The 23,795-nt window shown below is 48.0% G+C and overlaps 2 protein-coding genes across 2 annotated transcripts; both read left to right on the top strand.

Moving 5' to 3' along the window:
• Positions 1–7,530: 7,530 nt before the first annotated feature.
• On the top strand, positions 7,531–9,285 carry LOC146182383 (solute carrier family 22 member 7-like). Its single transcript, XM_084575942.1, has one exon. It carries the CDS (start codon positions 7,531–7,533, stop codon positions 9,283–9,285), a length of 1,755 nt encoding a protein of 584 aa, XP_084432068.1.
• Positions 9,286–15,103: 5,818 nt separating this feature from the next.
• Positions 15,104–22,999, top strand: LOC146182382 (nucleoredoxin-like protein 2). The gene is made up of 3 exons (XM_084575994.1): positions 15,104–15,292; positions 19,208–19,311; positions 22,855–22,999. Exons 1-3 carry the CDS (start codon positions 15,104–15,106, stop codon positions 22,997–22,999), a joined length of 438 nt encoding a protein of 145 aa, XP_084432120.1.
• Positions 23,000–23,795: the final 796 nt, after the last annotated feature.

Genomic DNA, 23,795 nt, shown 5'->3' with positions numbered 1-23,795 from the left:
GGGAGTTCGGCGATGGCGTGTCTCCCATGTTTCTAATTGTAGCGTTGTTTATTCTGTCTTTTCCGGCCGCCGTATTCTTTTTGGCTTCCCCTATGGCTTCTCTTACGTCTTCTTTGGTGATTTGCCTATCCATCTCGGGTTTACTGCTGTATATTGCCACACCGCTGACCATCTTCTGGCGCCACCAAGTGGCCGAATGTCTTGGCACGTGGCTGAGCGTCGGCCTCGTCTCTCTCGGGCTTCGCTTGAATAAAAAAGGGCCAGCTTGGTTGTTGGTGACAATATTCTTGGTCTTGCTTTGGGAGCTTGGATGAGTCGTAGCATTTCTACCTCAGTGCCTGTGATAGTTGATGCTCTGTTCCGGGGAACGTGTGGATTATTTTTCATGGACTTGCCGCTTTCAGTTTCGGTGTTTGTTGGATCTATCATGGCTGTTATATTTTCCAAATTCGGGTCATGCCTAATCTAAGTGTTTCTGTGAACTGTTGCGAGTTCTGTGTAGCGATGTAGTCTGCGTGCTTTCTTCGTTAGTTCTGCGATCTTAGTTTGTTTCTTGTTGTGTTCTTGCTTCCTCCATTTCCTGATAAGGCTTCTTCGCGCTTCCCATAGGCGAAGCAGGTGACTGTCTACTTCTGGGTCTTGCTCCGTGCGATCGATTGTGTATTGTTCTCTGGTCTTTGTGAGCTCCATACACCATTCTTCGATACTGGTTATCGGTTTAGTGGTTTCTTCGCTGTGGTCCCTAAAAGCGTCCCAATCCGTGATTTTGACGTTTCCTAGCTAGGTACCTTTTCATTTCTCCTGTGGCTATTTCTATGCTGAGGATGAAATGATCATTCCCTAAGGTTTCCATTGTGTTTTCCCATAGGATATTCTCACTATTTTTTGAGAAGGCCAGGTCAGGCGTGGTGTCTCTGCAGACGCTGTTTCCTATCCTCGTCGTCGTAGTCATATAGGGTAGTTAGCTAGCTCCATGTAGTATTTCTATGCGCTTTCTGCTACGGTTTTACCTTTGGCATCGAGTTTTTGGTATCCCCAAATGGGGTTTGCCGCATTGAAGTCTCCTATAGATCAGCAATGGTTTTCGGTCTGTCATATTGCTTGCTTCTTTGAACAGCGATTCCATTCTGGGTTTCCTTTGTTTTGGCGGACTGTATACGTTTATGATAAAATGCTATTATCCATGGGCTTTTCGGGCACGATTTCAAGTATCGTGTGGGGTAGGTCCGTTTCCGTTATGTTGCTTTTGCAGATTGCTGTAATTGATTTATGTACTAGATTAACGGCTTTGCCGGTACCGTCTCCTTCATACATCTCGTATCCTGTTAGGCTCATTTTAGTCCTGGTCCCGTATTCTTGGATAGCATATAAGTCCGGTGGTTTTTCCTGGTTGTTAATTAGTTGTAGGAGCTGAGTTCGTTTTCCCGTTATTCCTCTACAGTTCCACTGCCAAATTTTTGGGCTTCCTTTCTCGTTTAGCGTTTTGTATTTACCATTAGGCATTTTGTCTTCTTGCTTCCTGTTCATCGCAATGGATGGGCCTATTGCTCATGTGTTCTCGCATGCGTTTGCTGTGCGCTTCCTTCGATGAGGTGGCAACTTTCCCTTTGATATAGTTATATTTTCCGTCCATGTTGTCTAGGTCCTCACTGACTTGTTCCATAATTGCGATTAACGTTGGTCTCACCATCGCCTGATCTAGCTCTTTGACTTCTTGTAGTTGGCTTTATGCCACTTTTATGACTGCCTCTTCTGTGGATTCTTTCCAAAGTGGATACGTTTCGACTTGTTCGCTCTCCGAGGGGAGGTGGGTTTCCTGGCGTGTTCTAAGTTTTTTAGTGCGTGCATATGTATTGCGCTTTTTGTCTTTAAATTTCTGCTTTAAGATTCGTGTTTTATTCTTCTAGCTCCTTGACTTTTCTATCGCTTTGAGCTAACCTGTCTTCTAGTTTTGCTATTCTATTCTAGAGTTGCGCTGTCTTGTTAGAGTGTGACACAGTGGTTGCACAGTTATGTTCAACTGGCCAGCTCACCTTGTTCTCCAGTCCCAGCTGTGGCTTGGTGAAGAGGTGGTTCTGATGTGGGCGAAGGACTGCGCAACCTGAGGTTGATTTCTGCGGCGACCACAGTTGCTACGGCAGCCACCCGGAGTTTGGCTGATTTCACCGCGAGGAGGGGGAAGAATTGAGCGATCACTGAGCCTTAGTTTTGCGTTGCATAAAGTAAGTGTTTGTGAGAAACGTGTGCTCCTAACCAAAGCTATATAGCAGCGTCTCTCATTACCTCGCTAAGCCTGCCACCTTCAGACCACAACTTTCTTATTGTGTATTAGCAGATCCTCTGATGTGGGTCCTCCATAAAAGAAAATTCGGTAAAAACACTTAATACTGCTTACGGGTGAGAATGTGAAAGCATTACGTTACAGTGTAAATTGCTGAGTCATGCTATGTTGCGTATTTTCATCTAGTCATACACCGATAATGTCACCTGTCAGGTGCATGCTCGCGAAGAAGACCATGATGTATGGTACCCAAGTTAACTGGAGCGACGCAAATCCAGGGCCCCATTTAACCAAGCAGTATAAGAACGATCGTAACGCGTTTGGCTCGTAATCCAAGGCACACGGTGCATTAATTCTGTACCCCTCTCAAATGTGGTGCCCATAAAGTTGGTAGCCCCTGCATATTCGGACATGGCATGTGGTCTCGTGATGTCATACAAATCGCCCCGCCAATCAGTGGCACTTGCCAAGGCTACCAGGGTCACGCTGGTAATTTTGGTACTCTTCGAGAGATGCCGGGTTTTCCTTCTGGCTTCTAACATTTTCGCATTAGTCAACGGACTGTGACAAATGGCAGCTATAGTTTTATGATGGCTCTTTATAAGTGATGCCTGTCTTCTCTGCTACTGAGGTTTTGAATGTTTTCGCACTGATTCAATTGATTATGACAGGTGGCCACTACTCCGAAAGAAAAAAAAAAACTTGTATGTCTTTGCCTCTGTCCTGTCTTCCTCGTGAGGATGCTTCTGGCAGGTGATACCTCAAGCATATGCTCGTGATTCTCGTGCCATGTACGGTGCGGCCGGCTTTTGAAGTAATGGGAGATATAATACTTTCGCATTATTAAACGTGTCCTCACACACACTTTTCCAAAGACGGCTTCCAGAGCAACGCCCGTTCCTCCGCTGGGAGAAAGTTTATGCGGCAGTGGTGTGAACCGTTGTCTCGAACAAACATAATGGTGTATATACAGCATGGATTATATATTGCTTATGGACAATATTTATTTTTTACATAGACTGGGCGCGTCTGTTCGTTTTTTAGCATCAGGTTGCAGAGAGCACACAAACATCACGCTTCCGTTCTGCGCGCGCCCTGCAGGTCCTCCGCGTTTGCCGGAGTTTCTCGCATGGACGAGCTTAAAATGCGGAAACATGGCTTTCAATCGATTATCGAAGTTGTGGACGACAGAAGAACGGTGCGTTTTTTGCCGCTGGCGAATAATCGGCAACTTGTCCCGTTATCGTCCGCACCAGCAGGTGACCCGCAGCGAATTAGCGAACAATAATGCGACGGCTACTGTTCGCCCATTCCACCGTCGCCGTCGATTGGTACAGTGCCAGCTGAAAAAGCAGTTCAGTGAGCAATGTGGCGTTCAATAGGTTTGGACTGGTCTTGCGCTCTAAAAATATCTACGCTCTGATAAAAATTAAGAACGTAGTGGCAAAACTTAGTTGTGGTTTAACTCTGGTTGACCCTAGCTGAAGTGCGAAAGCAACGGCGGAAGCTTGTTTTGCCTGCTACATTATTCCTCTAACATGCCCTATACATTATTGGGGACATTTAAGCTCATCCTTTAAGGGTATGACACGAGAGCGTAAGTTACCAGTCCACATATAAAGTCGTGCTTCAACCGAGCCGTGTGAACGTGCCTGCGTGTCGTAGGGACAAAGTGAATGCAAACGGTTCTGGCAGGCTGATTCTGATATCACCTTCCAATATGAAAGGAGCGACCCGAGTTGGCAGCTCCTGCCCGTGGCATCATAGGGTTAACGTGAATTAAAATGTCATAGCAGGCTGATTTTTCTTTAGGAGATCGTATCTACGCCTATTCACGGCCTAGCTACGCCTCTTCACGGCCTGCCTGCCTTGCCTGCCTTGCCTTAAAGGGTCCCTGAATGAGAGCCAGAAAGTGACCATCAAATGCATATGCATTTCTGATCGTGCATACCGCGTCACAGGCGAGCTGTTAATTTTCTAGCCTTTTTTTTAATTCAATTTTTTTTTAAATTCGCACCCCGTTGTTATTCTCGGTTCCGGCCATTCGCCCAAGTTCCAGCTCATTGCATTGTCTCGCGCAGGTGATGCCACAGCAGAGATGGCTGCGGTGTGCTGTCATTGGAGAGCTTTAGCGTATATGCACACAGACCTGTCTCTTCAGAACCGTCAGCGTGCACGCATTGGCGGCGCGTGGTAGCGGGTGACGGTGAGGAATTTCACTATGTTAAAGCGATCCCCTTCCGTGGCAATGACATCTGGTCACGCCATCAGCCTGTGGGAGCTAGTTGTCCACAAGCATGCCGAACGCATATTCCAGGATTATTTTCACCGTGGTCGTTTGAAGCTTTGCATAGTGAAATAGGACTCTGGTAAAATGGAGAATACCAGCTGAATTTCGTAACTCACTTCTAGGCTTTACGGCTGTTATCGAAGCATTACGCAACTACCAGCAGGTGCGCAAGTTGTTCGTTCGGTATAACATCGCCCTACTCTCCAATAGCGCTTACATTGAGAAAGTGTTCAGCGTAGCAGAGGATGTCTTCACGAGGCAACCAACCTAGCAAGAACAGTGGCGGTAACTTTGAAATACAACTCGAGCTGGAAAATTAATAGAAAAAAACCAAATAAAATAAGCCGCATTAGTCCATCCCAGTCTCAACGAACTTGTATTATCGCAATAACGCTCGAAGTAACGCAATACTAATCGATTGCCGTTCTGTAATCATTCAGTTATTTTTTCTGAGGCTATTTTCACCACTGTATCAGTAACATTTGAGAATAAGCAATTGTAATTGGTTAGTTGTTTTTGTAACTTGTACAACGTTGCCTGAGGCCCAGTAGAGCGCGCGGCGGTTCGTTGTGCGGTATTGCTGATTACCCAATATTCGTGCACTCACTTTCCTTGCAATCTGGCCTCAAAGCACCGAGGTAGAGCGATCTACTCCAGATGCGTCCAATCATCATCATCATCAGCCTGACTATACCCACTGCAGGGCGAAGGCCCCTCCCATATTTCTCCACTTAACCCGGTTCTGTGCTAGTTGCATCCACTTGACCCCTGCGAACTTCTTAATCTCATCCGCTCACCTAACTTTCTGCCGCCCCCTGCTACGCTTTCCTTCCCTTGGAATCCAGTTTATTACCCTCAGCGACCATCGGTTATCCTCTCTTCGCGCTACATGTCCTGCCCATGTCCATTTCTTCTCAATTTCCACTAGAATGTCGGTAACTTGAGTTATTTCTCTGACCCACTGCGCACGCTTCCTATCAATGTTACCCCTACAATTTTTTGTTCCATATCCCTCTGGGTTAACCTCAACTTAAGTAGAACTCTCTTGTTTAGCCTCCGGTGTGAAGCCACCTATCAGGCCGACATTTTTTGAGTCTCTTAATACGATCTACCAATTTCTAGTGAATTTTTTTCCCTCGGTTGTACTATCTAAATAACGAGCTCCAGTTCTATGAAAATAGTGTTTAAAAAAATAATAAATTAAAAGGATTGTTCAGATTTGCCACAAGAGTGGACGCGATGGCGCCTTCAGCATCGCCTTTCATTCCGCGAATTTCTGGCATTGAGAGAGTTTGACAACGTCTTTAGATTGTTTGGGGGCAAATGAAGCCGCAGTATCTTTCCCACTTCTCATTGGACACCTACACTTGCAACGAACGACATACACATGTCGTCGGTTCGAATGCCTATCCCAAACTAGTCTCAACTTGACTAGCAGATGGATGCTAAATGGAACGCGAAATGGCATGACACCTCTCTGATACGAAATCAAGGGCGCATTGTCTTCGTTTTCTCATTTCTGAGTTATGGTGGTGCCGACGTGTTTTCGACAGAATGAGCTGTATACGCACATAAAACAATTTAATTAGGGCATCCAGTTAATAAACGAGCTAATTGAAACCTTCTGCCCCTTCACTGGTGCCCGCCGTCGCTTCCTATACAGCTGCATGACTAAAACCTTAAGCAAGTTCCCCGTTTGCAAAAATTTCGGACCTTCTAGAAACGCAACACCCTTTATATAAGCGGGACCAGCAACGTAAATAACGTGCCGCCATTGCGGGCATTGCAGAACACTGACACCGAACTCGTACACAGTGATATGTGCCTGTGACAGGATCCGAGAAAATCCGGTAGTGTCGTTCGCTCGTGCTCGCGAGGTGGTTATAAAAATTTGGAGGGACCATGAAGCTCCGCTTTTAAATGTGTGGCGTATTTGATAGTGGTAAATACTCCGGTTTGCCAAGTCTCCTTGCAGATCTACGTTCACGTACATGGACTTTGCTGGGTTAGTAATCCCTTAATATATTTATCTACGTACTCTTCGTCATAGAGGTTTGTGTGAGAGACCGCCCTGCATAGATATAACACCCCGCTTAATCAAGCCTTATAAAAACGTGCCTGCTTGGCCTATAGGTATCTGGAAGGCTTATTCTGATCTCACCCTCCCACCTGCAAGGAGAGATACGAGTTGACAGTTCTTGTCAAGGAGGCCATGTCACGTGGTAACATTTTCGGTGTCGTCATCAAGCGGCCGCATGGCGCACACATACAGCCAAGTTTCTAACTGCGTATTGCTCCAGACCCATCCGCGACAGAGGCCACCGTCACCTCAGACGGTTATATACGTATATCGTTCGTCTACATATACTCGCCACTGGCCGACCTCCATGTGCCACCAGTTTTCCCGATTTCGTATGAACATTGAGGCAACCGTTCCGGGTGTGTGATGAGATTTCCGGTTACGTATATAGCATACATGTGTTGCTCAAGTAGGAAGCTAACTGGAAGTTCCAGGTATATTCTTTCGAACCACGGTTTCGACGAATACAACTCTCAGAAGCCGCCTGAAGGACGACAGTAGTCTTCATGGAATACACTAACGCGCACAGAGTACAGTACAATAGGAAAAAAGAACACCGTGAAAAGGTATCCCGTGGGACTAATTGATTCGCATTCATACGTCAAGGCAGTGTTTTTTTTTCTCTGTCGAATTTCTGCGAGGTGTCCGTTTTACAAATTTTTACGAATTAGGTAAATTGAATGGAAATAAATTATCTTATGGGTTTAAAAATGTGCAAGGCCACCACGTATAGAAAAGAAAAAAAAATCGCCCGTGTCTTCGTCACCTGCATGCCCGAGCGCGTGCTGTCCTCGAGAGCAGACGAAGAAGAACGAACTGCGACTAAACAGCGGTCGCGAATTTCCAGGAGCCAGCAAGGGAAAAAACCGAGAGCGAGTCATGGCAAAGCGCTCCAAGAGCCTTGCGTCTGCATTTCTGCCGAGCATATTTTTTCCATCGGCCGAGCATGCTTCGGACACCCCGACGGACTCGCCGCTCCAAGACATGATCGTGTTCGGCTTCGGGCGCTTCCAGAATCTAGTGCTACTCTGCGCGGAGGTGACCACTTTCGTCGCCTACTCGTACAGCTTTGCAGTCACCACCGATCTGGAACCCGTGGAACACTGGTGTAGCCCCAGCGTCGAGTACTCCAACATGAGCGTAGAGGCCTGGAAGAACCTGTCCGTGCCAAGGCTACCTGGTTCCTCAGATAGGTTCAGTAGCTGCTACCGCTACAAGACGCCGCTCGCAACGACAGCAAAAGAAGCCGGCGAGGATGTCAAAGGCGAAGTTGGGCTCCTGGTCGCTTGCGACGCGTGGGACTACGACACGCGTATGACGGGCCACACTGTGGTGGTTCAGTGGGACATGGTCTGCGACCGTGCCTGGTACCAGCACCTCGTCAGCGCAGCCTTCATGTGCGGAGGAGCACTGTCCGTGCCATGTGCGGGGCTCGCATCCAACCGCTGGGGTCGTCGGCCCGTCATGTGGGCGTCACTGTGCGCGCTCCTGTGCTCCGGACTGGCCACCCCGCTGGCGCCCACAGCGTACGTGTTCGTAGCGTTGCGCTTCGTGTCATCAGCAGCCGTGAGCGCGCTCGAGGTCGTGGCCTTCGTGCTCCTGTTCGAGTCAACGCCTCCGGGGCCACGGGATGCCTTTTGCGCGCTCGCCGTCTGCTGGCCCAGTGTGCTCGCGCCATTGTACGTGGCAACCATTGCTTACCTGGCACTGGACTGGCGCCTCTGTCACGCGGGGCTTGTGGCGCCGGCGCTGGCGCTCATCCTGACGGTGTACTTCACCGAGGAGTCGCCCCAGTGGCTCATCGTCAACAAGCGCTTCCAGGAAGCAAGACGCGTTGCCCTCTATGCCGCGCGGCTCAACGACGAAGACGTAGACGTCGTCATCGAGCGCTTGGAACAGATTAAAGCGATGCTGGCTGACCGTACCGGGGGAGCAGAATCTGCCAACCACAACCACCATCCAGCGGCTAGCCGACCGTGGCTGGGCTACTATTCTTCGAGGGTCATGCTGGCCCACTGCTTCGTGGTCTTCGGGTGCTGGTTCACACTGTTCGTCAACTACTACTACCGGAGCCTCAACCTGCCATACGTCCCGGCTGTCAAGTGGGTTACCGTTGCTTTTAACGCGCCGGCCATGACCGTAGCCTACTTCATCATCAGGCACCACGGCCGGCGGACACCCCTGGTAGTCTTTCTGCTGGTAGCCTCTCTGCTGCTGCTGGTCCAGGCGACCATGCACTTCTTGGGCCTCAAGTTTCCGTCTCAGATGGGCATCGTGTGGCAGGCGCTACTGCTCAACATCGCCTACGTCCTGCTCTGCGTCCACACGGTAGCGCTGTTCCCCACACAGGTTCGCAGCGTGGCCTTCTCGGGGGCGTACACTTTCGGCAGGTTGGGCGCCATGACATCGGAGCTATTCAAGGTCGTCGAGGACGTTCTTCCTGGTGACCTCTCCATGATCCCAATGGGCGTGGGAGCCGTCCAGATGATGGTCTTCTCGTTGTTGCTCCTGACTCTTTCCGAGAAAGCGCTGCTGGACAAGGTGACGCGGGCCGACATTTGCAGTGGCGCATCACCGCAACGCCCGGCGAAGAGGAAAGCGACGGAATGCTCCATGTTTCCATTGAGGAAATAACTCAGTTCATTATGTACGGACTGCGGCAATGCTGCAGATGATTTAGTAGAGATCGTCACGGGCGACACATGAAAATTTGTGTGGCATTTGCTTGTATCTTTGTTTTCAATGGTAAACCTTGGCGCCTCGAAAATAATATGTAACATACTGCTGTATCTGATTGTCATTATAACTCCCATAAACTTATGTTTCCGGCGTGTCATGGTTTTGTATTCTGAATATAAAGGAAATTTTTAAACAAAGCGAATTTTATAAAGCTGAATCATTTCATTTTACGCAGACAGCGGCTTTAATTCGCATATCATTTCATATTTTAATCTCTGATTCCAGGCGTGACATCGCGTTGAGCGTGAGCGTTGGGTGCGCGCGAGATCACGTGATTGTGATGTGGTGACGTTTATTATATTTTTTTTGTGCGTTTTTTCCTGAACACCCACTGCTCATGACTGTTTGAGAAATTTATCTCTGCCTGGCCGGTTTCTTTTATTTTAGATTCTTTTATATCAAAATTGTTGCAAAATCGCAACAATTTGCAAAATCGCCCAGTAGGCAGTTCCGATTCAACCTGAGTATACTGTTTGACGGTTCCAAGCTTCTGCCCAGATCTACCCTTGCAATTTCTTTTCAACAGCAGGAACTTGTTCCCACTAGATGAATTTTGTGCCACTTGCAGAGCACGCAAATAAATCCAACCGGCTTCGCGGAAGCCCTAGTGGTCACATTAAACAGCTTTGCACTTGTGTGCGTGTGCGTTGGTCATGCATGCAGCATACAGCGTTTCGCAAAAAGTCTACAACAAAGTTCCATCCACGCGTTCTTAAATATAGATGGTTTTAAGGCAGGAATGCATTTAACAGCTACATTTACACCACCTACTGTCCATCACGGCTCCTTCCACCAAACCAAAACGACGTTAAGAAGTTGACTAGCGACTATAACCGGAGTTTTTGAATTGCTCGTATGTTATTGTCGCAAGTGGCTTCAATACAACGTCAGATGAAGGAATACTCACTGAATATTATTTACTGCAGCTCAATTTAATGAGTTAGCTCCTGAAATGAGGAGTCCACTCTCGTTTCTGCAACCGGTAAAGTGCGTTCATCATCATCATCATCATCTGTGATCGCACGTGCAGCCTTTTCGAAATGTGCACGAAGCGCTGGAAACAAAAACAAAGAAGCAGCTTAAGCGGGGACCGCACCACAAGGCATAGCACCCGCCGAGCGGAACACCAGCGTTCCTCGCTTAACTACGACTGGGTCCAACGCTCAAAAGGTCAGTCGAATTAGTGCACTTGAATGGGCTAGTTGGTATTCGTGACAGGTTTACACTAGCATTCTATACTACCACATTTCTCCCTTCCCTTACGGCGCGGGTGAGGTGTCCACGGAAGCAAGTGTGACAGGCACTGTGCCTTTCCTTTCCTGCGAACCAGTTATTATTAGGACAAGCCGAGTCCATCACCCTCGTATTGCTGTGTTGCTCATCATGTAACACAGTGCGTCACGCAAAGCACTAGCGCTGCCATCGTGCATTTGTACAAGGCATTGACTGGCAAGGGTATATATGTGGCAAATGTATGCAAGAAGCAGATAAATGAAGTGGAGATGAGGGTGCTCGTTATAATACATAAAAGAAAGAAGCGAACAGTCGGCGAGGCCAAGGAAAGCATTGGGGATTGTCTTTTTTTTTTATTTTTACTTCAGTAATCACATAAATTAGTGATGTAATCTGTTTAGGGGAAATATAAATAAACACAAAGTAGAAAGAAAAACAACGTGCCGATGGTGGGAACCGAACCCACGACCTCTGAATATCGCGTCCGGTGCTCTTCCAAACTGAGATACATCGGCCGCTGTCCCCCCTGCTACTTTCTTGGTTATTAATGTTGTCTGTATACTAACCTTGAGAGTGTTCACCAGCGCCACCCTCAACCATAGCGGTGGACGTGGAACGTCCTGTGTTACCGCCAGCGTCACGTAGAACGTGATGAAGAGCGAGGGCGAAAGCTGTGCTAGAACCCTCTTACGCTACCTATGGCTTCAAGACTGCCAGAACCGAGACCCCCGTAAGCTACAAGCAGATAAATGAAGGGGAGATGAGTGTGCTCGTTATAATACATAAAAGAAAGAAGCGAACAGTCAGCGAGGCTAAGGGAAGCATTGGGGATAGTCTTTTTTTTTATTTTTACTTCAGTAATCACATAAATTAGTGATGTAATCTGTTTAGGGGATATATAAATAAACGCAAAGTAGAAAGAAAAACAACGTGCCGATGGTGGGAACCGAACCCACGACCTCCGAATATCGCGTCCGGTGCTCTTCCAAACTGAGATACATCGGCCGCTGTCCCCCCTGCTACTTTCTTGGTTATTAATGTTGTCTGTATACTAACCTTGAGAGTGTTCACCAGCGCCACCCTCAACCAAAGCGGTGGACGTGGAACGTCCTGTGTTACCGCCAGCGTCACGTAGAACGTGATGAAGAGCGAGGGCGAAAGCTGTGCTAGAACCCTCTTACGCTACCTATGGCTTCAAGACTGCCAGAACCGAGACCCCCGTAGGCTACAAGCAGATAAATGAAGGGGAGATGAGGGTGCTCGTTATAATACATGAAGGAAAGAAGCCAACAGTCGGCGAGGCCAAGGAAAGCATTGGGGATAGTCTTTTTTTTTATTTTTACTTTAGTAATCACATAAATTAGTGATGTAATCTGCTTAGGGGAAATATAGATAAACACAAAGTAGAAAGAAAAACAACGTGCCGATGGTGGGAACCGAACCCACGACCTCCGAATATCGCGTCCGGTGCTCTTCCAAACTGAGATACATCGGCCGCTGTCCCCCCTGCTACTTTCTTGGTTATTAATGTTGTCTGTATACTAACCTTGAGAGTGTTCACCAGCGCCACCCTCAACCATAGCGGTGGACGTGGAACGTCCTGTGTTACCGCCAGCGTCACGTAGAACGTGATGAAGAGCGAGGGCGAAAGCTGTGCTAGAACCCTCTTACGCTACCTATGGCTTCAAGACTGCCAGAACCGAGACCCCCGTAGGCTACAAGCAGATAAATGAAGGGGAGATGAGTGTGCTCGTTATAATACATAAAAGAAAGAAGCGAACAGTCGGCGAGGCCAAGGGAAGCATTGGGGATAGTCTTTTTTTTTTATTTTTACTTCAGTAATCACATAAATTAGTGATGTAATCTGTTTAGGGGAAATATAGATAAACACAAAGTAGAAAGAAAAACAACGTGCCGATGGTGGGAACCGAACCCACGACCTCCGAATATCGCGTCCGGTGCTCTTCCAAACTGAGATACATCGGCCGCTGTCCCTCCTGCTACTTTCTTGGTTATTAATGTTGTCTGTATACTAACCTTGAGAGTGTTCACCAGCGCCACCCTCAACCATAGCGGTGGACGTGGAACGTCCTGTGTTACCGCCAGCGTCACGTAGAACGTGATGAAGAGCGAGGGCGAAAGCTGTGCTAGAACCCTCTTACGCTACCTATGGCTTCAAGACTGCCAGAACCGAGACCCCCGTAGGCTACAAGCAGATAAATGAAGGGGAGATGAGTGTGCTCGTTATAATACATAAAAGAAAGAAGCGAACAGTCGGCGAGGCCAAGGGAAGCATTGGGGATAGTCTTTTTTTTTTATTTTTACTTCAGTAATCACATAAATTAGTGATGTAATCTGTTTAGGGGAAATATAGATAAACACAAAGTAGAAAGAAAAACAACGTGCCGATGGTGGGAACCGAACCCACGACCTCCGAATATCGCGTCCGGTGCTCTTCCAAACTGAGATACATCGGCCGCTGTCCCCCCTGCTACTTTCTTGGTTATTAATGTTGTCTGTATACTAACCTTGAGAGTGTTCACCAGCGCCACCCTCAACCATAGCGGTGGACGTGGAACGTCCTGTGTTACCGCCAGCGTCACGTAGAACGTGATGAAGAGCGAGGGCGAAAGCTGTGCTAGAACCCTCTTACGCTACCTATGGCTTCAAGACTGCCAGAACCGAGACCCCCGTAGGCTACAAGCAGATAAATGAAGGGGAGATGAGGGTGCTCGTTATAATACATGAAGGAAAGAAGCCAACAGTCGGCGAGGCCAAGGAAAGCATTGGGGATAGTCTTTTTTTTATTTTTACTTTAGTAATCACATAAATTAGTGATGTAATCTGCTTAGGGGAAATATAAACACAAAGTAGAAAGAAAAACAACGTGCCGATGGTGGGAACCGAACCCACGACCTCCGAATATCGCGTCCGGTGCTCTTCCAAACTGAGATACATCGGCCGCTGTCCCCCCTGCTACTTTCTTGGTTATTAATGTTGTCTGTATACTAACCTTGAGAGTGTTCACCAGCGCCACCCTCAACCATAGCGGTGGACGTGGAACGTCCTGTGTTACCGCCAGCGTCACGTAGAACGTGATGAAGAGCGAGGGCGAAAGCTGTGCTAGAACCCTCTTACGCTACCTATGGCTTCAAGACTGCCAGAACCGAGACCCCCGTAGGCTACAAGCAGATAAATGAAGGGGAAATGAGGGTGCTCGTTATAATACATGAAGGAAAGAAGTCAACAGTCGGCGAGGCCAAGGAAAGCATTGGGGATTGTACTTTGTCTTTTTAATTTTTACTTCAGTAATCACATAAATTAGTAACGTAATCTGTTTATGGGAAAAATAAATAAACACAAAGTAGAAAGAAAAACAACGTGCCAATGGTGGGAACCGAACTCGCGACCTCCGAATATCGCGCCCGGTGCTCTTCCAACTGCAAGGGTATATTTATTTGCAATACTGCCACACTCTAATGACGCATACGTTCATGTCAATACAGTTAAATCCTTGACAATTAGCTTGTGAGGGTTGTAATAATGGCATGCTGGTTGGAAGCAGCTCTGACGATGGTGGCACTAAAATGCAGAACAGTTCAGGTGTTCAGCTGCGTACAAGAACGTACAAGACAAGCGCGTTCGGGTGCTCGCCGAGAGTAGAACGTCTGCTGAAGAGAGAAATGTGCGATGAGCAGACGATACAACGCAGAGACAAAGACGATTGCAAATGCCCCAACGCTCATATCTGCTTCATGCCGCCTCCACTACCAACGTCGGCCGGCGTTCGCGCGAGGGTGTTGCATAGTGGAGGAGGGCGCACAAACCTACTCGTCTCGTGAAATCACGTTCGGTACCCGGATATTCGCGTTTCAGTGCCCAGATTAAAAGAAATCAGTCCCGGATGAAAAACGAATCGGTTCTGTCCAGGCCTGTCAGCCCTGACCGCGATATTTCGCTCACAATAACGACGCCGGATTTTCCTGACAGCGGGGCTATACAAGCACCATTCACGAGCGTACTAGTATGCATGACTCACGCTTGCTTTTGTTACCACCAAGGTACAAGCTTAACGACCACAAATATTAGCACCAGAAAGCTGGGCCGTGCAGCGTTGTTCGCATTTCTCACTACCGCCCCTCAACATAGCTTTCCGCTGTTTATGACCTCCAGAGGGTGGTAATTCTAGAGTGTAGTGAGTGTGCAGGTATGAAGTGTGCGGGTCCGAGCATAGAGACCAATCGGCGTGACATACAGCACCAGCTGCACGGTTCGTCACGTACGACTTCTACCAAGTTTCTAGGTACTGGTGGCTATAAGCGGATTAAACGAAAATTTCTCTTGGTTTCCTAACGCGTTAGGTAGAGCGATATCTATGCGGTTCATCCGAATACGCCGAGTGAAAGACGCAGTAAGCTACTCCCCGGCGCGCGTCTGCATGTGCCCAGTGCTCCGCCTAGTCCTCTCTCAAAGCGCCTGGATGGATTTGTTCCGGGGCAAGGTGCTCCTGAAGAGAGATGGCACGACCGTGCCAGCCGAGACGGCTCTGCGCAACAAGCGACTCATCTGCATCTACTTTGCAGCCAAGTGGTGCCCGCCATGCCGAAACTTCACACCCACGTTAGCCCAAGCCTACCAAGAGGCCAAGCATGATGGACTCCCTCTCGAGGTACCACGCTTGCCGCTTCTACCACGATTACGAGGCAATACGGGCCCAGACAGTGGCTCCGGTAGTACAGTGCCTGCAGCGTCGCACCCGTTCTCGCGGTATTGAGCCTGTCCGTCTGTTTTACAGAGGGACTCTTTGTTTGGGGGTGCTAGCCTACGCCCCAACCTCTTAAGTTTACTGTTTTTGGCATTACTCTCTGTAAGTATTAACAATGTAGATAGTATTTTATGACTGTTGAATATGCCTTTGGGAAGTGTGCACACCTATGCAATGTGTCTGAGATTTAGTTTTGCGTCGTAGACACAACCTTCTAAACGTATTCTAAGAACGCTACGTAGACGTAAGGGGCGCCACATTAATGTCATATTGTTTAGCCATGTTGGGAAAGGGTAGCAGGAGAGGGTCAGATGGCCATGCAGACCCCTCACGCTGCAGTCGCCGTCTAAAGAAGGCCCTTGTATGGCTCCACAACGCGTGCTGGGCTAGCTTTCGTCAAACTATGTCAAACGGATGCACTCGGGATGCTGAACGAGATGTTAACCGGTTTCAACCCTTTTCGACAGCCTTGGAGTCGTGTCTACTACTACTACCATCCTTGGTGGGCCTCGTTAAGTCGCCTACTATTACGAGGGGATTGTTTTGTCGTTTTGATCGCTTTGCGGAAGAGGGCGCGGAAGTGTGTACCGTTATCTGCTGGGGGGTACGGTACACGTTTAAGAGGAAGAGACTAGGCTCTTTCTTGCGACCAGTGATAACTTATATTAAGACAGTCTCGATGTCACGCAACCTCGTGCTTGACTGCCGCTATGTTCCTTTTAACTAACGTGGAGATGCGGGATTTTCGCCCCGGTCTCTGTTGAATGCCTGATATCCCGATAATTTGGTTGGACCTTTCCCATTTTCCTGAAGGGCTCTAGCTAAAGGTGTTATTCGCTCTGCTCTAACTGCTGTTGCACGATCGCTGGCTTTCGTTGAAAGCCGCGGCAGTTACATTGCCACACTACTCTTTATTTTTACGGCGCCTGTCCATTTTGTTGCATTTGAGTCACCGTCACCTCAAATGTAGTTGGTCTCTCGACGAAGGTGCTCTGCATCGCGGCACATTGCGCCTGCATTGGATTTACCGCCCCCATTAACTGGGTAAGCAGGGTCTCGGTTCTTTCAAATCTTGCCTCGAATTTTTAGCCTTCAGTCTCCTTTCTAATGCCTTCGTCTCGTCCCCCTTACACTTTTGCGGGGCTTGCCTGATTGTTTCGGAAATCATTTTTTCCTCCTCATTATTCCCCGGCTCAGGGCGCGCGACTACGACCTTTGGTAGCAGGGAAAGGGCGTCTTATACTTTACCCGTTTTGGGGTACCAGTTGGTTCCTCGGGCGAGGTGGAGGAATACCCGCCTCCATTTTTAAATTTTGAATCTCTTGGCTAAGCGCGATTAGCGTGCACTTGAGTTCTCGATTCTCTTTATCCTAGTTTATTTTTATTTTTTTTACTCTCTCGTCTGCTTCCATATTGACATGGGAACTGCTTATCGTGAAGCTGAACGTATTACGATCTTCGCTCGGACTGCGTCTGCGTGCGGGTGGGCCCCACGACATTTTGGGGTCCCGTGTAAGTACCTGGAGCTACTGCCCATGGAGGCGCCGGCCAAGGTCCCTGAACTGGAGCGCCCTCTTGTTCCAGAGTGAAAAGGGGTCCGGGGGCCGGAGATCGAGCGGCGTCGCCTAGCGTTTGCGGTGGCCCCTCCCTCCAGCCTCGGGAAGTACCCCTCCCTTGGCTGTAAAGTGGTGGCTGGCCTTCCTCTTCGACTTATATCTTCTCCTTATATAATAGCCACGGGTCCCCTTCGCCATTTCTGGTTCTTCGACCTCGCTCGCGATTGCTGTCTTGCGTTGCGTCAGCCATTGTAAGCTATTCCTGCCGATCCAGTTTTTTTCTCCCATCGTCTATTTTTGGTAGTCGTCCGACATCTATTGTTGCCAAAGGGAGTGATTATTCCCGCATAGCTGGCAACATCGGTTAGAACAGATGACCTTCTTTCACATGTTTCATGCCGCACCCGCGACACTATATATTCGTCGGATACGGAAAGACGTCCTCTCGGTGTCCCATGCGGCCGTACGCATGGCACACTTCATATTTCTTCTTAAATAAGACGCATGTTTGCGCGAAGGGAAATGCATATACCCAGCGCGACACCTTTTAATTTTCCAATAGGATGAGTTTGCTCCTAATCTGAGAACACCGAGCACCGGAGGGTTCTCCTTCCCCCTGCGCGTTCGCTCCAAGAGCTCTTCGTTGGATTAGTGTAAGGGGACGCCGTGTACGACCTCCTTTATGCAATGTTCAGGAAAAGCGGGATAGGCCGACTCCGATATTTTGGCTGCCGTGACGAACACAGCACAAAGCTGCGTAACTTCATTCACGCTATTCGCTAGTGGTGGCAATTAATGTAGATTGTGGCTTATATTTGTCGAGATGTTCGCGGCGTCACTGAGCTCGATGCCGGCGACGTGGGCGATCGATTCAGCGAATTCTATCCTTACACCATGCTATGAGGCGGCTGACTCCGCCCCGGGAGTGTATCATTATTTTGTCGGCGTCACTCGGTATCTTCGCGGTCTGTTTCTCTATCAATTTTGCCGCTGGTTTTCTTCCGATGGCGGGCTTGCGACCTGCAGTCCGCCACTCTTCCTAGTGTTTGGTAGTGGTTCGCGTTTCCTCTATGAGGGGCACGACGCGGCCTTTCTTCTTGCTAACAAACGACACCCCTTCCTTAGCTCCGCAGGGTCGGTATTCTCTCCCTCAACGCTCTCCAACATGTTGCTCAGGCTCTTGGTGGGCACCCGCTACCAGGGGTGACCTTGTTCCGCTAGGCCTAACGATAGGCCGAATGCTGACAGCCTTGTCCGAAAAATGGGGATATTAGTCTGTATACCTTCAAAATTGCGGTCTCCTCGGACTCCACGCGTGTAATCTATTCCAGTATATATCGTACACCGTAAGTCGAATCTTGGACTATAGCGGCTGCTTTCATTGGAGGTCATCGAACGCATATCCGCTCCCGCTGGCTCGCGACACGCAAGCAATGACGTAGAGTCACGTGAGGGAAGCGAGCTCGCGCTTACTGGTCTGCCTTTCATGAGGCGGAGCTCCGTCGCCGCTGGTCGACGGAACCGTAGAGCAAATCTAACTCCTTCCTCCGTGAAATGCCGATGCGCCGAAGGCGACGGAGGGAAAATCCCGCTGTGAGAATGCGGCCTAACAAGATGACAGCACGCTTGATAAACGTTTCGCCGACACAACACCAGCGAACATGCCCAATAGCGTCTATAATAGCCAATAGTATCGACTGATGCTCATGTCATCATAGTTAGTTCTCTCAGACCTAGAGTGGCATCTCAGGGTGTGGGATATGAAAGGGGATTTACCGCGGTTCAGACGGATCACCGCAGTCTTGAATATAGGTCGACGTCATTGGCTTTTCCACCGTTTTCTGTAGCGCGTAGCCTTACGAGGACAAAGCATGGAGGAAGAAGTAGGACACAAGCGCGGAAATTTCTGCTTTGAGGGGGGGGGGGGATCTGCCGCTTTGTTCCTGATTTCTGTCAGACTATATATAGTCCATGTAGTTCTTTCAGCTTGTTCTGTTCAAACGGCTCTTTCAAGCGATATGAAGCAGAAAACGTAACTCTGTGCAAGAAGCGGTCCTCGTTGTTTTAGTTGAGCACAAATGCTTTCATAGGCTTTGACTGCTCTCGCGTTTTGCATCAGTCATCAGCTTTGTTATACGCAACAGTGCAAGAAACGACATCTGAGGATAAATTTAACTCAACGCTATTTCGATCAGGTTAGCAGAATAGCATTACTAAATTCCCAGTGGGACTCCGGAACCGACAAAACTTTCTTTCACCGCAGATAGTGTTCGTGTCATCGGACCGCAACTCGGCCGACATGATTCAGTACGTAAAGGACTCCCACGGAGATTGGTACTCGCTGCCCTACGGAGACGTACTGCAGTCGTGAGTTATTCATTTCACATTTCCAGATCTTGATGCAGAACATATCTCCTAGCTAACAGGCGACGAAAACTGCTTATTTTCAACCGTCCACAATAACAAAAGTGTATTGTTGAGGGTTGCCCAGAGCTATCAGGGACGTTACTTCACTTTAATCAATCAGCTCCCCACGTTCGTGGGGATATGGACAAGTGGTAGAGAGCACGAGGCAACGGGTTATTCGGTGGCGTGGAAGGCATGGCGAGAGCGACAAATATGCCCACCAGAAAATGGCAGTCACGACAATAATCCGCAAGGAGGCGGTGCCGAGGGTCGAAAGCAGAGAATCTGAGGGCGGCGTTACGAGGAGAAGCCGAATGATTACGTTTAGGTACCGAGAAAGCAGAAGGTTATAGCGAGAGTGGTGGAATGCACAGCAGAAGAGAGAGCTTGAAAGGCAGAAAAGTAAAATGCGTCTGGCGAATGAGGACAGCAGTTGAAGAGAGAAAGGCAGAAACATAGGGTGGAAAGCAGGAGAAAGGCACAGGGGTGCAAAGTTTGGAGAGAGGCCACGCTCAGTTTGCGCCAGATGAAGTGTAATATGATACGGTGATGCATGATCGCGACTTCGATACCAGCAGATTTTTGTCGCAGTCTGTATGGTTACAGGTGCACCAAGGACTCCGGTCCATATCAGGCTTCAATTCAGGTATAAAGCCAAAAAAAAGTTCTTCATACTCCATGCGCGAAAACGTCCCGTACATCCCTCTCGCAACACTTTCCACTGCTACAACCACCTCCCTTAACTATCCAAAAACTTCGTATTTTAGAGTCAGGTGTTGGTCTAGCACCTGTAAATTCCTCCTGACACTATAGCGATAGCAAGACCTCCTTAATTTAAAATAATCAAGAACTCGAAAATGAAATACCACTGTGTGATAAAATTAATAACGCTATCTGTACATTATATTCATGCCTCGCTATTATTTTACTAATTCAGCACATTACAAAGCCAATATACCTGTAAAGAAGGTGTCAAAATTCGTATCAGCGAGCCAACATATCTCGTCAATAAATATGAAAAGCTATCGGACGAGTGTCGACAAAGCAACAAGCGGTCACACGTTTCCCCTCAATCAATTAGGCTCATAATGCTTTCGGACCGGTCCCAGTTGCATTCTCTAAGCTTCTTTTACCATAGTAGTTACATGCTCACGTAAATCAAATATGTTCCCTACCTCTGCAGTGTTAATCAACGAAAATATTTTGCATTAACTGCACCTGATTTAATTGAGGCTCGTATTCCAATGCCGTGGTTTTCCAGCAGTTCATGCATCTGATGCTCCACACTGCCGTTCTTCAGCGGAAAGAAAAAAACTCAGGAGAGAGCATGACATCACGCTGCAAGCTTTCGCCAGCCGTGTGCTCATGAAGTTGTTCACACCCCGTTTTTGTTTTTGTTTTTTGTTTCTTTTTCGCTCTCTGAGTCTGTTCTGATGTTTTGGTGGCTGTATGTATTAGTGCGCGTTTGAACGACCAACGGCGGTGGCGAAAATTAAAAAAAAAAATAGTTTTAATAATAAACGGTACTCTTATTTAAAATAATAACAAAAAGAAAGTGGAATATTCTTGCTGGACCCTGCATATGCTTTCGCAAGCGTAGGAAGCACATCGACTGGGGGCGGCGGAAATAAAGGGAGAGTAAGAAGACAGAAGGGGGATTAGGGGAGGAATCAAGTAGGTAAGCGACAGGCGCAAAGGACAACGGAGGGTAAAGCCTCCCTAGAAGTTCTACACACTTGGTGACATCATCGCTGTCCGTGCCTTCGCAACTAATGCTTTTAGAGCTTGTAGGTCGGTTCAGTAGAGCAGAGTCGCCTTCGAGTCCTCCTTAGTAAGGTTGAGGTAGGGTGTAAGAGCCGGATTTCGTTGGCACGTCCACACTATGTTGTAGATTTTGATCAGCTACCTCCACACAGTGTGCGCATACTTGTTTGCAGTCGGGTCAGATTTTAAAGATTGCTCGACATATGAAAAAGTTAAGAGTTCTCAGAAATCGCTCGTGGGCCTCACCCAGTCTCTTGGCAGAAACATTGCTGACGGCAATGCCTCTCTAGTAATAGCTCAATATTTCACGAAACTTTAACAGGAGCAGATTTACCCTATAGCTCATCTGCCACAGAAAACATGGAATGAGGTAGGGGTTCCCGGTAAATAAGCGCTCTGGCAGCTGCAGCCTCCTTCCCTCCGAGTCCTTGCTGTCCTGGAGCCCAGACTATGCACTTGGTTGAGGGATGCTCGTCCTTCATGCTATGTTGCAAACTTCTATTGACGAGGGATGACACGTACCTTGAATCCGCGATAACCATGCACAGGTTCGGTTCCCAGGTTGCAAGTGCGATAGCAAATTCCTCGACTTGTACTACATTCGATGACCTAAACGGGAGCTCGTCAACCTGTGTTCCGCACCATGCGGATGTCTTTTGCTGCATACTATCCCTCGTGGCTGGGACAGAGAGAGACAGGGGAAATCGGAATATTAGGAATCTTCGTCCATAACGCGACCGATAGAGTTGGTGTCTGCCGTAGTGAACTCCAAGCTGCTGTTCTTTTTTTTTTTTTTTTTGCGCCGATCCGCGCATTCATCCCTGATAAATATCACCGCACCCTATCAAGTGGTGTGTCACTTGAGGACAGACTTGCCCGTTTTTTATGACGACTACGCCTCAAATTTATTACCGGAAGTGCCCTCTTTTTGGTTTTTCCTCCATGCTTGAGCCACGCGTTTCTCTTTTTAATGCGAAGGACATCCGGCGTACCCTTTAAAAGAGATTTCATGGTGTAGCTATGGCGGCCGCTGTAATGGAGTGAGGAGCAGCCTGAAAAGTTTCGAAGGTTACTGCGAATCGGGTTTATCAGCAATCATGTTATAATTTTGGACGGAGGAGGTGGCGTGGTATTCAGCGACGTCTTACCAGCTGTTATTTTGCTGTCTGTGGAGCAATATGAAAGGTGGAGTGCCGGCTTGGTATTATCACCTTCATTAATGAAGCTAAGCGCTGAACAATAAAATGGTTCCCACGACGTCACATGAATACGACTTATAAACCAACAATGTCTTCCGAAAAAAAAAAATAAAGCTGTGCTGGCCGAATTGCACAGCCTTCAGAGTGGTAACCGTGGCCACCACCCGTCCAACGCTAAGCTTCTCTTGGCCAGGGCTCTCAGCTCTACAAAAATTTGTTTCGAGGAAGAGGAAATTATAAGTAACTATCTCACTTCTCAGTTCATATCGAGCAAAGAGTGCCAAATGCCAGCCAGCTAAGCGCATGCCTGCCTCGTCGGGACCAATCAGGGCGTGCGCAATGGGGGCGGATGAGATGCCGGAACTTCGGTAACGCTAACGATAACACGGTACTCGGTATCCTAAATGTATCCATGATGATCTTTATTGGTCTCGAAGCCAGTTAAGCTCCTGACAAATTTTTTTATATTAAGGAAACATGTCGAAGTGACTTTTGATCGACTAATCGAGGTGGAAACGAATCTGTTCTCTTCCTCTCGCAGGGTTCTGAAGGCCCGTTATAAGGTAGCCGGTATACCAACGCTGGTGGTCGTCAAAGCGGACGGTGCGCTTGTCTGCGGCAACGGTAGGCCAGACGTCCAGGCCAAGGGTAGCCAGGCGTTCAAGGACTATCTCAGTTCCATATAAGCCTGCTGAAGCGGATGACAGAGGAGAGGAACGGGAGAAGCCTCAATGCCCATATTAACACTACAGACGGCACAGCTGTCCTCTACCGATTTATAAATGCATATTAGGACGATGAATGCGAACAGCGCTTTCCTCAGAATATATACTACGAGTTACGCATGAATATTTTAATGTTCTGTGTATGTGCTGGAAGATTAGATACTTTTAGATACAAAAACCAACCACGGGGCCATACATTTAGAGCGTTAGCTCTAATGGCTACGAAACAATTACCTTCCATTTGTGAGTTTCGCATCCCTGGATGGAGCTATGACCTCGGATATAACGAATAGGCGAATAGTGAAGATACACGCATGCCACGAGACATCGGATATACCGAACAGGCAACCTCCGTTATAACGAAGATGCATGGTCGTGCTACCAGCGGTAAAATACCATGAGCCAACGCTCGATATCAATGTTCGTCAGCGTCGAAATGCTAATTTATGTTACCGAGGGAAGGGAGATAACTGAATGTAACCATAACTCTAAGTTATCTATAAGCGCATTCTTCTAGCAGCACTTAAATTTTCTATGAATGCAATTATTTTTCACGTCGTAATGCTGCACCAAACAACCAATATCCGCAGATGATGCCTTGGAACGTTGCCAAAAATACACCCCATTTGTTTGTTATGGCATATTTCCTCGGTGCAAGCTTAGGAGAATTTTAAGAATATTTCAAAGTTGCCTTACGGTTAAAGGTGAAATGACCAAGAAAATCGGAGTTTTCATTATAGCGTTTGCTCGCATCCAA

Source organism: Amblyomma maculatum, chromosome 8 (genome assembly GCF_055883805.1).
Source record: "Amblyomma maculatum isolate TAMU_Amacu chromosome 8, ASM5588380v1, whole genome shotgun sequence".
Classification (NCBI taxonomy): Eukaryota; Metazoa; Arthropoda; class Arachnida; order Ixodida; family Ixodidae; genus Amblyomma; species Amblyomma maculatum.
The sequence above is the reverse complement of the archived record's forward strand: the minus strand, read 5'-3'. Positions and strand labels throughout refer to the sequence as shown.

Excerpts from the sequence above, each read along its gene's own strand:
- LOC146182383 (XM_084575942.1), top strand. The coding sequence starts at position 7,531 with ATGGCAAAGCGCTCCAAGAGCCTTGCGTCTGCATTTCTGCCGAGCATA.
- LOC146182382 (XM_084575994.1), top strand. The coding sequence starts at position 15,104 with ATGGATTTGTTCCGGGGCAAGGTGCTCCTGAAGAGAGATGGCACGACC. Across the intron at positions 15,293-19,207 it reads ATGATGGACTCCCTCTCGAG|ATAGTGTTCGTGTCATCGGA; the intron begins GTACCACGCTTG and ends CTTTCACCGCAG. Across the intron at positions 19,312-22,854 it reads TACGGAGACGTACTGCAGTC|GGTTCTGAAGGCCCGTTATA; the intron begins GTGAGTTATTCA and ends TTCCTCTCGCAG.